Raw genomic sequence first — 14,003 nt, forward strand, 5'->3', positions numbered from 1 at the left:
TTCCTCATATATATACCCACGAGGCAGCCACAAAACTCATAATGTGTTCCTATGCTGCCTCCAGAGTCCCAACAGGTTTATTAGTTACAGCAGACCCAATAAACCACCACCAGGTGACAATACCGCTCAGAAAACACCTTTACTTTCGTTTACCTTAGACAGTTTGAGTCGGGGGAAAAAAAAATGAATCCATCCATCAATCCTTTTTTCCAGTCCCCTCGTGTTGTCGTCGCCCAACGGAGAGCTCCTAACATCACATGAGTCACAAATAGTTTACTCATCCCGACCATGGTTGAAACACTTGGCAACATTCTACCCGAGCGATTACATAAATGTCCCGCATTCACATGCACGTTTATTAAACCTTGTGAGTCGGAAACATTCAGAGCATGCCTGGACATGCATATACATCATAAAAGCAAAAGATGGCCTTTACTGTATACTAAATTAAACATTCACTAAAGGTATGCAGTAAATATTTCATCATTTTATGAGTGCATTTTTGTCGTATAATATTCTAACTCTCTTACCCTGGAGTGAGGAAATGTCCGTACTGCTGTATGATTTGCTATCATCAATGCTTTACTGACAGAGTTGTGATGTAATACATAAAATAATTACATTGCCAAGAGTAAGGAGACAGCAATGTGAACAAGGCAATCTAATAATTAGAGCCCACATGACTATTTGATTGACAGTCATCGGATGAATGCTAAATCGATGGAGAAATGCAAAGTGTTCTTCGGGAAATAGACGGAGCCCTGAAAAGTGAAACAGTAAAGAATTACACGAAGCTCCTCAACGTACTTAAACGTAGTTGCTTAGTAAGGGCGCCATTTTGGATTTTGATCATTTTAATCTGATTCTATATGTGTAGAAAACTCGGATTATTAACGATAGCTTGACAGAATATCTCGGGAGTGAACGAGATTGTTTTATTTTGCGGATCCGATCAATGACGTGAAGAATCGATCTGCAAATGATGACATTACAACCTTGTCTTCCACAGATCGTCCATAGGAGATTATCTGAAACGAGGCCAAGACAGCCCTTCCTGCTACTCTCCTCCGCCTTGCGCCGAGGAACTTCAGGAAGACCACAATTACAGCACCGCCAAATCCCCGGACAGGCTGGGGTCGTCGCAGGCCTCTGCCCCTTCGTCTCCGACGAACGACGACGACATCATCGCCGTGGAAATCCAATCCGACATCAAACCCGAGCCCAGGGAGATCCCGCTGGATTCCCACGTCACGACCGCCGCAGCCACCTATCTTTCCCAGCAACCCCTGCGGGGACAGAGACGTACGTTGGGGGCGGGACCCGGGACCCTGGCGGGAAGCAGCTTCACGTGGACCAAAAACCGAGCGAGGGGCATTAGCGACACGCTGCCTCTGAAGAAGCGGCGCGCGGTGGAAAAGCCGCCGGAGAGCGATGACGAGGAGATGAAGGAGGCGGCGGGGTCGCTGCTCCACCTAGCCGGGGTCCGAGCCTGCCTCAACAACATCACAAACCGCACGGCTAAGGGCCAGAAGGAGCAGAAAGAGGCCCTGAGAAACTAAAAAACACATAGTACATAATCACGTGAACACGTTAGCACGCATACACACTGTACAACACACAACTAGATCAACAGGTGACATGTTTTAGTCTCTACGGACACGTCTCATTTCCCTCTATCTATCTGCAGGGCATTAGGTGAATCCTACTTATTTGTGGCAATATCAAAAATCTATGTTTTCCTACATGTTCAGCAACACTAATGGGTACTTCTCATGTGTCTTTTGTTGTTGTTGTTTTATTTTTTTTTTTCAAAGGGGATGAAAGCCATAGTAAAGCATTCATTCGGACAAGTGGGCAAAAGTGAATCAGTACAAGGACACGAGATGGCTGTTTGTTTTGCATATTTGTTTGTTTGCGTGCGTAACCTGTAGCAATCTTGCAGTGATGCCAGCAAAGGCGGCAGAGCCTACGAAACTCGGGCGAGGGGAAAAGGGGTGGGGCAGGGGGCGGGGCCTCACTGGCATCACTCTCCTTACATCCACGAGCACAAATGTGAGTCTGTGCCAAAGAGAAGTGACCAGGTTGCTTCATGTAGCCAATATGACAGCTGACAAAAAAAAAAAATAGACTTTAAAAAAAACAACAAAAAAAACACTCGAAGGCAACGGTAGTTAACCTTGACGAGGACGACCTTAAATGTCAAAATAATTGTAAAACCCAACGTGATTATATACTCATTCTTGATATTATTTTATGCCACTTATTATAAAAAAAAAAAGCAACATGGTTTATTTCAAGAGCACTCATAGTATTTAAGAATAGATATATTAAAATATTGAAAAAAAAAAATCTCATGTTTCTCACCATAGAGATGGATAGTGTGCCGGGTGTGAGGCAATATCTCCTTCATTTTGTTGTTGTTGTTGCATCATGTAAACGTCCCCGGACCTTTACCCAGTACTTCCTGTCTTGAGACACCTGGAAAAGACATTGTAGCTTCCCGTGGCTACCATATTCATTTGACAATGTCCAAGAACTGTGTTAGGGGTCATGTTTGTGTCTATTTCCTCCTCACTCTACCCTCATAAAGATATAAGCAATTTGTCCCACGCAGGCGACTCTGTAAAAAGTTAGAAAATATTTTCTTTTATTTTTTTCTTTTCTTAATTGAAGCAATTTGACCTGCAGGACTTTCTCAGTTATATTGCATGGGTGCTTGTAAATAAGATAAAAAGCAAATCTTTTTTATTCAAAGAACATGTAAGATAAATGATGTATTTAGCATGAAGCATGACTTATTTTCATATAAACCTTGATCCTAGAGGAAAGGAAAAAAAAAAAGGTTTTGCGCCAATTCTTATACCCGTGAATTTATTGGAATTTTTTTTCTCTCTTTTTCTCCCTTCTCCTGCGTTTATTTGAATCCTTTTGGGATTCTTGAGCGGGCTTTCAAAGACACACCTTCAGGGAGCAACGTGGGGACGTAACTCGACGCCCGAGGGTGCCACCCCTAAAAGTTGGCTTCTTGTCTTCGGCTCATGCAGTGGTTTAGGACTTTAGGTGATCAGTGTTAACCCTTGCGTTATTCCACAATACATCTGTGGTGTGTGTGTGTGTGCGCACATTGTTTAACATTGTGCCTGCCTGCCCTCAGTACCTCTGTTGTCATGTCTCGGACATGTGTTGACAGACATTTGATTTGTTTAACATGACAGTATTGTTTTTTTTTTATTTGCCCTCCAGCGTGTGTGCGTGCACATGTGTGTGTGTGTGTGTTGTTTCCATCAGCATTGTTTTATGTAAATGTACCAAACAGATGGACATGTTGTCAGTGTCCTAAAAGAACCTCATATCTCCACATACAAAGGTTTTTTAGAAAGGTATTAAAGAGAACAAGGAATGCAATCAATGGCATTGTGCACAAAAAAAAAATAGGTCTAAATATACATGCTTGTTAAAATTAGGGATGGGTATTTTACAAAAAAACAAAATCAACTGAACTGACCATTTTGTTCTCAGACTTTATACACCCAGTGTGTCCTAAAACAATAGTTAGCTGTCCACTATAATAAAAAAAATACTATACAGAAGCAAATTAGTGTTCATTTAAAATGTGGCCAAAGTCCTTTTAAGGTGTCTGTAATATCGCAAGCCACTCTAACATTAATCATTTCAACATTTCAACATTAACACTGCACTAAAATGTGAAATTAAATGTTTGACCTAAATATTCTACAAGAGTTTTAAACAATCTGCAAATCAATTGTTATGCCCATCCTTAATTGAAATGTTGATTTGCAGTTTTAAATTCCAAAAAGTTCAAACAGTATTAAAACATTTTTTAATCTACTGTATAAATTGCTAAAGGTAAGCTAATTCCGCTCACTTTCATGGTTGTTAAGTTTATCTCTTCCAGCTTTGAATGAAAGAACGACTTAATTGGGAATTCACGAAGCAGACGTTCTTTTATTCTGAAGCGATTTTCGATATTGTGCCGGCGTTTGTGCTTTGGCTTCCAACGTGGCTTTTATTTGCTTGGAAGCTGCAGTACAAACGCGCACTGGAGCAGTGAGCCAAGTATCTGAACGTATGCATGTTCCATCCACACTGGTGAAATCCTTTTGCCAACTGTAGCATGGCTGTTTTTTTTTTTTTTGCATTTTGTATGGTATCCATGCTGACAAAAAACTAAGGCTCAAGGGAGGCAGTCAGTCAAGTGTCTTGTTAAGTGCCACCCGTCTCTCTTGTGCGATATCTGTGTGAGGTCAGGCCCTCTGCTGTATTTACAGAAACGACTCACTCACGTACTGCCAAAATGTCACGTTGGTTTGGTAAGAGGCAAGAGGCTTTAAATAATCATAAAACAATATATTGTATGTAATTTCCCCTGTCTATCTCATTTGCATTCAGGAACTCCTGAGCGAGCAAGTGGTATACTTCACTGCCTAAAAAATATTTCATTTAAAGCTGCCAAGCAAACTGACGAAAGGTTAAAAAAAAGTTGCCAATTTCTTTTCTCTTGTTCTGCTCTCCCGAGCATAATAGTCTACAGTACTGCCATTGTATTTGCTGACTGTCGAAGCTGAGTATTGGAAAGCCATAGGTTAGTGATGTCAAAAATGCAAAATGGTTATTGATCGGCGAGACGTGACGGAGAGTACACCCAGGTGCGTTGTTTTCTTTTTCCCGGTAAATGTTCAACTCCTTCCTCTTCCTTATTGTGCAATCATATTGCCAAAGAATGAGTTCCAGACCTGTTTCATCACTACATGTAAATATCAACGTTGTCCAATACCGTGGCAAAAAAATATATATATAAATGTTGTTTTATTTTGTTTTCCATTTTCTGAGAAACTGCAACGATGTTTATGTGATGTATTGTCTTCCAGTTGGTTGCAATAATAAAAAAAAAAATCCAAGTTGCAGAGGATTAGTTCTACTGTTCTTTTAGGAAAGTCACAAATATATATATATATGAATATTTATTATTATTATTTTTTTTTTGTGAAACCAGAGGGTCTTTAATTCCCTGACCCCAAACCATTAACCTCACACATTCCCATCAACAAGGGTCTTATCATAACTGTGCCTCCTCTGACAGTTAATTATTCATTTACGTCCTCTAATCATCTTAGTTCAATACTTCTGATTAAAGATCAAACTTAGCTCTCCCTTTAGGCAACAAAGTAAAAAGCTGCCATTGGTCAAGGCCTTCTCAATCTAAAAGGGGCAGTGAAGATGCCATTTCAAAACCATATGGCGGTGGAAGTCCATTCATAATTGAAGCTGAAATGAGCTTAATCTCCATCCAGTGCTTCTGTGCGTGCGGCACGCTCCCACCATCAACACAACTGGAGCTTGCAGTTTCTCTGTTGCTATGCAACTAAAGATGGAAGGGGGTGGGGTGCATTCACAAGATCTTTAGAGGGCATCATCAGTTACTAAGAGTGGAGGACTCAATTGGCTTGCATTAAACAGCGTTCCGTTTAATCACATCTCATTTTGAGGACGAGACGTAAAATTCCGATAGCATCTTTTTGTTTTGGAGTGACAAATGTGTCAGCAAGGGAATCGTGTTTTCAAATGTGCAGTAAACAACCCAAATGTTTTTTTTCCTGTAAAGTTACATACATTCTAGCTTAATATCAAGTACACGTGTTTTCCGAACAGTACCTCTGGTTTATTTTGTCAGTACAGTACTTATAAATCCAAATACGCAAAAGATGATCTAATTTGTCATCTAAACAACTTGTATATCAGATTGTGAGAGCAGACTGAGTTGTATGTCTCTGGTATATATTATCATCCATAGCCACACAATGACCAGTGAGGCAAGTTTCCATGGAGACGGAAGCAGAGCTGCATTCTTGTCAGTTCTCATCTATTGCAAAGCTTTCTTGTTAAAGAGGAGATCCCATCGGTGATCAGGACAAGTGCATATTTGATTAAATGCAGAGGACAAAGCTCACATCTCCCTGTTGGTGTGTGGGAAAATAGTTGCATCCTAAAGTGATTGGATTGGGGATTGCGCGTCTTAAGCGCCCATAAAGACCGCGTGCTGAACACGCTTGAAATAAGTCAGATGGAGTTTGAGCAATCTCTTGTGGTAGTTTTGTGTCGTTACATTAAATACTTCTCGGTTTACGACGGAGTCTGCTGGACATAGGTACGGAATAAATACCTGTATGCATGCGTATATTGTGTATATGTATCCTGTATGTATGTTTGTGATTTAAGTCAGTTGTTTCAACATCATAATATAGGAAGGGTTTATAAGATCGATTTTAAGGTGCCTTTCGTGCAGTAGTAAATTTTGTAAAGCGTTTTCGTGTGAATGAAAAAGCGCTATATATAAGTGCAGTCGATTTACTATTACAACGTAAATGAACTCCATTTCCCAGGATGCCCATAAACTCGTGTGTCGTTTCCGCTTAAGATCTCGCGATGTTGGCGGTTTGACCCTGCCCTATGTCTCGCGCACTCGCAGCTCCTTCGCTCAGTATATAAAGCAGAACAACGACGGACGGAGGACGGCTGGGATTCGCAGCCCGGGATTGTAAATAAGACCGCCAAAACTGTTTTATTTACAAAAGTGATGCCGGCTGTTTTAGAATACCGTTCCCAGTTGTTTTAACAGGTTTTTTTTGACCATTTTTGGCTCTTTATTTCTCGCCCATTTCCGTGTGGTTTTTAGACTGCGCGTATAATGGCGAGCTCGGCTAACTCGAACCCAGTGGTAAGGATCAATCTCAAGGATTGTCAACGGGGGAAATGGGGGTAAAGTTGACGTAAAACTGTTGAACACTTTTGAATCGAATCACATTCATTTAAGATTTACACACATCCCAGCATCACATCAAAGAAAATTAAATTAGCTTCAATCAATTGGACGATTGAGTTAAGAGTCTTATTCCCAATATTTTGAATTGTGAATGAAGGTTGGAAATTGTGTTACGACTCCAAATTTGAATAGTTGTGACATGTTTGGATCTGGTTTGCAATTATTATTTTTTTCATGCACTTGGACGATTTAACTGGGGCGAAAAAAAAATCACTGTCTTCGTGTATGGCGTTCAGTGTAGTCGAGTAATATTTTGACTTCAACACATTTAAGCAGAGACAAAGAGAAAGGGCCGAGGTAACGTTTTAGTTTAAGACCTTAAAATGTACGCAAAGCACCTTGCATTAACACCGCGAAGCGAATTTTATTCTTTTATGATGAAATAAAGTAGGCGAAAGTCGCGACGTCAACGTTCCCTGTCCCATCATTGTTTTCCATCATTCCACGACTTGAATGTTAAAAATCTGCCCCCCCCCCCCAAAACATTCACTCCATTTTAAACGTAGATACTCCTACTCCCATCGACAAATCTACCATGCCTTGTGCAAAAATAACCAACTAAACGATAATCGAGCGACAATATATCAAACGTGAAATTGCCAAGGCTGTCGAGCTGCCTGCTCCGTAAAATGGCTTCCACGTCTCCCCTCTGCGTCTCCTCTTCTGTCCCTCCTCCCTCGCTGCTGCTGGTTTTATACCGCCATATTGGCTCTCTATATAGACTGGCCGGGATGGGAAGGTGCTACCCGACGCTACGTCACCGACAAAGCTTATAAACGCCAGACTGCTTTAAATAGTGGAGGAGCAGCCCGGGCCGAGGAGGGGAGGGAAGGAGAGTTCCGACGGCCCGTGTTGTCGCCCTCGTAGATTCGCTGTTCTGTTTATACCAAAAAGGAATGCGGCCATTTTGCATGCTTTCGCTATCAGCGCGGTGGCCAGATATCAAAACGAACGTTTACGAACCGTTTACGAAGACTCCGTTACGGCAGTTGACTTACGATTTCATTTAGTTTTGGGTGCCAAAGTGAATATTTGGAAAGTTAATGGATTTTGCAATCACGTTTGTCGATGTTTCTTTATTTTTTAATTTGGTGTGATATTTGAGGATGAACCTAAAATACACAAACTTTCACATGTGAACGGAATATATGTACTGCAATGCTTTAAGGCATAGATTTGCATTACAAATTGCCTTCATCTTTTAAAAATAAAGATTTTTTTATTGCCATTCATCTTTTTAAACTATCCATCTACTAGTTTCTGATTTCAAAACTAATTATTCATTAGTTTGTCCTGTAGCCTATACTATAAATAATATTAGGCGTTGACAGCCATAATGGCCCTCTGAGGGAAACTGACTACAATGCGGCCCGCGACAAAAATGAGTTTGACACATCTGCTTTAAAGAGATAGTTCTTCAGCAAATTTCAACATTAAAAGTTAATTTGTCTGTGATCAAATAATTATTTTAAATAAAAAAAATTGCCACTTGTGGACTGAAAATAACATCACATGTGCTCAGGTTGTGGTCTTTGTAAAGCCAGACATCCAAATAAAGCTCTTTTAATGTCTATCATTTTGTTTTTGCTTCCTTACAGCCTAAACTGTACAAGACTGTGATTGAGGATGTGATCAATGAGGTGCGAGAGTTGTTCCTGGATGAGGGCGTGGATGAACAAGTTCTTCTGGAGCTAAAAACGGTAACAGTATTTTTGCAACATGTTGCAATTACAACCAAAAAGTGTATTCAAAAGTTTCGTAAGCAATTCTCAATTTAGCACATTTGAATAATGATTGGTTCACACATTTCAGCTTTGGGAAAGCAAACTGTTGCAATCCAAGGCAGTGGAGGGTTTCCATACTGAGGAACAGGCAGCCCTGCAGGCCGTGCAGCAGCAACAGCATCAGCAGCAACAATCATCCCAGCAGCAAGTTCAACAGGGTCAGCAGGTGACACAGCAGACACAAGCCCAGCAAGTCATTCTGCCTCCCCAGCAGCAGCAAGGTTGGTTCAGTAGAATTACGACTTCCGGAAGAAAGTATCTTGTCGAAATATCAGATGATGTCTTTTGACCGCAATTGTCTTCTGCAGCTCCCCAGCAGCAAGTCATTGTACCCGATTCCAAGATTCTGCAGCATATGACAACAACGGGCATGGCAAGTAGTAAACACACAAGTGAACAACAGACACTTTGGTGTACTGCAGTGTTGTGTGTGATTCTTCACAAAACACTGCACCCATATTCTGTGCTAAGTAGGCAGCTAAATTAGTTACTAAGGGAGTGGCATGCATCTAACTGTTATATGCATGTTTTTTTTTTTTTTTTAGAGTGCGGCAGCTACTCAGGCTGCCCTTGCTTTGCCAACTGGGGTCACACCATACCCACAGCTCATCACTAGTTCAGGTAAGCGCCACAGGTCACATGTTTTCATCGATATGGGCTGCATCATGAATGATAGAAATGTCTTGTGGTGGTTCTTCAGGTCAGTTTGTGCAAGTTTTGCGTGCACCCAATGGAGCTCAGTATATCATCCAGCAGCCACCCCAGCCCATCCTCCTGCAGCAGCAGATGCAACCGGGCTCAGTGCAGGCTCCAGTCATACAGCAGGTCCATCAAATGAGTCGCTGCTTGTGCAAGTTCTCGCTGTCTGCGATTAGATTGTTTTTTATTAACCTGACTTGTTGCATTCACTATATCCAAGGTCTTGGCTCCTCTACAAGGAGGCATTCCTCAGCAAACAGGAGTCATCATCCAGCAGCCACAGATTGTCTTAGCTCCTGGAAATAAAGTTCAAGGCAACACGCAGGTCAGCATGCTGAAAGTATTTTTTTGGTTCCCCTTTGTAATTCAGGTTCCTGGTTTCTTTATCGGCATTAGCATACTTTGATCTCAGCTCAACTGCCGTCCTTGTTGGGTCTTCCCGTCCTGTTAGGTGACGCAGGCTGCCACGATGGCGCCTCAACAAGGTCAAGCAGCCCAGATTCAACAGGTTCAGCAGGCCCAGGGTGCAGCAGTGCCACAGGCCCAGGTGCAGAGCCAGCCTCAGCAGGCAGCCCCGGGGCAACCTCAGCCTCCCATGATGCTGCAGGTGGACGGCGCCGGAGACACCTCGTCAGATGAAGACGAGGATGAAGAAGAGGAGTATGACGATGACCTTGAAGAGGAGAAAGACAAGGACGGGGGAGAAGATGGGCAAGTTGAGGAGGTGAGCGGAGTACCCGTCGCCTTTTGTGGCAGTCCATTGCTGGTTGCTCATGACCTTTTTTTGCCTTTTTAGAAATCACTGAACAGCGACGACGATGTCAGTGACGCAGAAGACCACGAGCTGTTTGACACAGAGAATGTAGTTGTGTGCCAGTATGACAAGGTGAGTGATCATCGGGGCTTGCAGTAACCAACACATGCCAGCATTCGGCTGGATAATCGTACAAATATCAAACAATAATTTGCATTGCCGGCTACGGTAGTCTGTCAAATATTATAATGCTAACCGGTGGGGAGTCTTATTTGAAGTGCTCATAGTGGGAACGCAAACACACAAGTCAATATTGACCACTAGCATACCATAACTGATGACTTTTGTTCGTTTGGTCCTTTCCAATCTTGGGGATTTTTCCATTCCCGTAATTTCCGGACCGTGAGGCGCAGTCTCAATGAACAGCTCTGTTTTTGGAAATGTCCATCGGGTTCACCAGGTTGCATTACTGCACATTAAGGAAAGCCAACCAGTAGAGCAACTAGAATTTTGTCGATTTTTTTTTTTTGCCATCGAATGGTGATCTAAAAGAATGCAACAAGCTCAGTTCGAAGCGACCACACTTGGCAAGCCAGTTTCTTCTGCAGACGTGCAAGCAAAATTACATCACTGCTAATATTCAAGTATCAAAGTAAGTGCATAGACTTTGTTACACATGTTGTAGACCGGCAAATTTGTGAGTGGGTAATATAATTACTACGCCTACTGTTTTATTTATGAATCTATGTCGATGTGAATATAGATCATATATCTATATATTTTTGGAATATTTGAAATGATTGAACACTGTCCCTTTAAGATTGCATTTTTTCCAATTCATTAGACAATTAGTTTCTAATTAGTAATTATTTGTAGAGATATTTAAAGTACTGTGTTTTTTGGACAGTCAGGAGAGTAAGTAGGAAAGAATTGAAATGAAAGATGACAAACTGAAAAACCGACGGGCAGTTTACAAACGCGGTCAACAGTTCCCGTGACATCCGTGACGTCGCCATCGCAGCCTCGACAACCTCTCTCGACTTATTCCGCAGATTCACCGAAGTAAGAACAAATGGAAATTTCACCTGAAGGACGGAATCATGAATCTGAACGGGAGGGACTACGTCTTCTCCAAAGCCATCGGGGACGCCGAGTGGTGAAGACAAAGCCGAGCAACGGGAGCAGGAACTCTGTTACTCCTCCTATCCAGTTAATGGACAATATCAATATCCTTCCATAACCTGTGACTGGATTTGATTGCAGGAAGCTTAGAGAGTCTTTAAGAACTCCCAACATAGGACTGCGAGGTTCTTTGCTACAAACCGGATGTCACTGGTCGCACTCGGCAAGCGGGATGAGAAACCGACAGCGGAAGGGAACGTTCGCCCTCCTTTTTGTTTCTCAACCTTTTTCGATTCCCCCCCCGAGTGAATTTCCCACACATCATTTCACAAGATGCACGTGTCAGAAGTGTGCTGACATGGAAAAGTGTGTCGATGACCTGCTAAGTTGATAGACAGCTTCAGCTTGTCTGCACTGAAGTCCAAACTTAAGATTGTTGCCTTTCCATTTGCCAGAATCAACTTTTTGGCCTCACTTTTTCTTTTTAGTCATTCTTGGAATTTCTGTCACAGGTTTTTGGGATAAAGGTGCTTCACCTGTCGTTGTTTTAAAACATTTCTTTTAAATTGAAGGGTTATACCGAAGAAGTTAAGATGACTCAAATAATTTATAGCTGTGTGAAAAGACCATTATTTTAAATCTAACGATGATTCCAAATCTTTTCTTCCATCCCCCTTTTTTCCGATTCTTTTTTTTTTTTTTGTAGCGTCATTCCACAAAAATAGAAACAGAGCCATGGCTGAAGTAATTGCATCTGTCGTGTTTTGTAAATTGAGCAGCCTTCAGTTTATTGATAAGCGTGTGTGTATGCTTAAAGCAGTCAAGTTCATCCACTCTACATGTGCGTTTGTCAATTGCATCACTGAGCTCCCCAAAAAGTCAGTTGCCACCGTTTAGTTCATCAGTGACGCTATTTTCTATTTATTCATAAAAGTAGAAGTTGTTTTTCTGATCCGCGCCAAACTGTGCTCTTACAATCAAATAAGTGTTCCTTTTTTTTTTTTTTTTTTTTTTCTGTTGGCCGAACAAAGTTTGCGTGACATTGTTCCCAATCAATATGATGTCTCGTGTTTTTAGTCTTGACTTTTAAGCAAGCATGTTTTTGATTGAGAGGATTTCAAATTTGGTGAGAAGGAGGGGGAATGCGTTCTTGTAAAAATGTTTTTAGTGAGCTTTTGCGGAAATACGAAATGTTTTTTGGGTGGAGCGGGGGCCTTCGATCTTAATTGGCTTCTTAGTGGGCCCCGCAAATTTATATTGTGAATACAACCTTAAGAAGGAAGCAAGACAATGTTCTTATTTTTGTGTTCATGTGAGCAACCTTGATGTCTTTCACTATTTAAGCAAGTCCAAAAAAAAGGTTTGTTGCAACAAAAATCAAGTCATTGATTTTATTCAGTAGCTCTGTGTTACGGCTCCTAGAGGAGATTCATGGTTATTCCCACATAATGTAACTTGAGTGTTGAGTGTGCCTTTTTGATTTGTACTTCTGCTTTTCTTGTACTACCCAAAAATGTTATGTCACCTTTGCTCTGTTTTGACTTCTAATAGCTGTTGAAATGTATTGTTCAATAAAACATTTTATAATAAATTACCTTTGGAACCAAATATAGAAATTTTGATTTTGCAAATTTTTCCAAAATTATATTTTGGGGGTGTGCATAGAATTGCATTTAATGGTCCATTTTTTTTGCTAGTATTTATAATATAATATTAAATAGGACTTATGTGTCACAACATACACTTTCAACTGAATTGAGAATTCAGCAGAATAACAAATTTATATTGAAGTATGAAGGCAATGTGGTTAATTTTTTTTCACAATTTTTAATGCTTCTCAATCGTTTACATTTCTGTGGCATGCGTTCGTTAAAATCCTCAGGATAAAAAAATAATCATTTATAAAGCATATTTCCTGTCATATTAAAATTGGCCCATTTTAGCAATGATCTGCCTTAATAATTATTGTACTTAAAAAAAAAAACACACACATGAAACATACCAGAACAGTGTAAACATTTTGTAACATTGGATTGTATCCATATTTATATTTATTTCTCATCACTCCTGGACTCTAAACACAAGAACTCCATGCTCGCTTCCAACCTTCCATCAAATCCACATTTCTTACCAACTAATCCACCGTCTGCAGGCTTGTCTGTCTGCATGCCATGTGGGCCTCCCCTCCCTCCTAATTCCCAATCCAAACCCCCTGATAAAATCCCATGCGTATTTCTTTGTGGGTAATCATTGCCTGAAGGTGTGGTGCCGTCTGGGATTACAGCTGAATCAGGAACTAAGGTCCTCGCTTATATAATAGGGCTTGAGGTTGGCTGTCACTTCTCCGTTATATCAAGTATGGTATCACAAAGGCTTTTTATTCAGGTTTGCTGAAGGAGAAATGTTTGAAGAGTCCTTGTGATGAAGTGTGGGTCCTTATGTTATTTGTGGCTAAGTCTGCTGGTCTTAAAATGAGGCCTCATGGGTATCAGAAATTTTCTGCTTACCTGGCCTACCTGATGACTCTGGGTGGGCCTCACTTTAAGAACCAGATGTACAGAACTCCAATTATAAACTTTGAAGCTGCCAGGTAAAACAGTAGATGTAAAATCCAAACGTTTTCACTTCTCCCCCGTCTTCCAAAGGCCCTTACTGATATCCACTTTGTGGTTTGCTCCTCCACTTTGTAAAGAGGCAGCAACTTGACCCTGCAAGAGTGTTGTCCATGCCTGTCGGCCCGTGGAGTAGTGCAAGGGAATGACGTCATAAATAGAGGGATTTGATGTTCCCAAGGAACAAGAGC

General features: G+C 41.1%; 2 protein-coding genes across 3 annotated transcripts in view; both read left to right on the plus strand.

Moving 5' to 3' along the window:
* ches1 (checkpoint suppressor 1) overlaps positions 1–2,165 on the plus strand; it is a 43,018-nt gene extending 40,853 nt beyond the window's left edge. Inside the window, exon 6 of the mRNA XM_061270200.1 lies at positions 1,010–2,165. Coding sequence (XP_061126184.1) covers positions 1,010–1,559 — 550 coding nt within the window. The 3' untranslated portion in view covers positions 1,560–2,165. The remainder of the gene's footprint in view (positions 1–1,009) is intronic.
* Positions 2,166–6,559: 4,394 nt separating this feature from the next.
* gtf2a1 (general transcription factor IIA, 1) lies at positions 6,560–12,794 on the plus strand. Of its 2 annotated transcripts, none has more exons than XM_061270188.1 (10): positions 6,560–6,777; positions 8,440–8,541; positions 8,654–8,846; positions 8,934–8,998; positions 9,171–9,246; positions 9,326–9,450; positions 9,545–9,649; positions 9,776–10,048; positions 10,121–10,210; positions 11,131–12,794. In XM_061270188.1, exons 1-10 carry the CDS (start codon positions 6,772–6,774, stop codon positions 11,236–11,238), a joined length of 1,143 nt encoding a protein of 380 aa, XP_061126172.1. In that variant the 5' UTR covers positions 6,560–6,771; the 3' UTR covers positions 11,239–12,794. The 2 variants fall into 2 exon arrangements, with proteins under 2 accessions (XP_061126172.1, XP_061126171.1); XM_061270187.1 differs by having other exon boundaries at positions 6,560–6,736.
* Positions 12,795–14,003: the final 1,209 nt, after the last annotated feature.

The sequence above is a fragment of the Syngnathus typhle genome, linkage group LG22 (assembly GCF_033458585.1).
Source record: "Syngnathus typhle isolate RoL2023-S1 ecotype Sweden linkage group LG22, RoL_Styp_1.0, whole genome shotgun sequence".
Lineage (NCBI taxonomy): Eukaryota > Metazoa > Chordata > Actinopteri > Syngnathiformes > Syngnathidae > Syngnathus > Syngnathus typhle.

Bases quoted from the DNA above. Each gene is read 5' to 3' on its own strand.
- gtf2a1 (XM_061270187.1), top strand. From the start codon at position 6,707: ATGGCGAGCTCGGCTAACTCGAACCCAGTG. The intron at 8,542-8,653 runs GTAACAGTATTT...CACACATTTCAG, and splicing joins TTCTTCTGGAGCTAAAAACG to CTTTGGGAAAGCAAACTGTT. The intron at 10,211-11,130 runs GTGAGTGATCAT...CTTATTCCGCAG, and splicing joins TTGTGTGCCAGTATGACAAG to ATTCACCGAAGTAAGAACAA.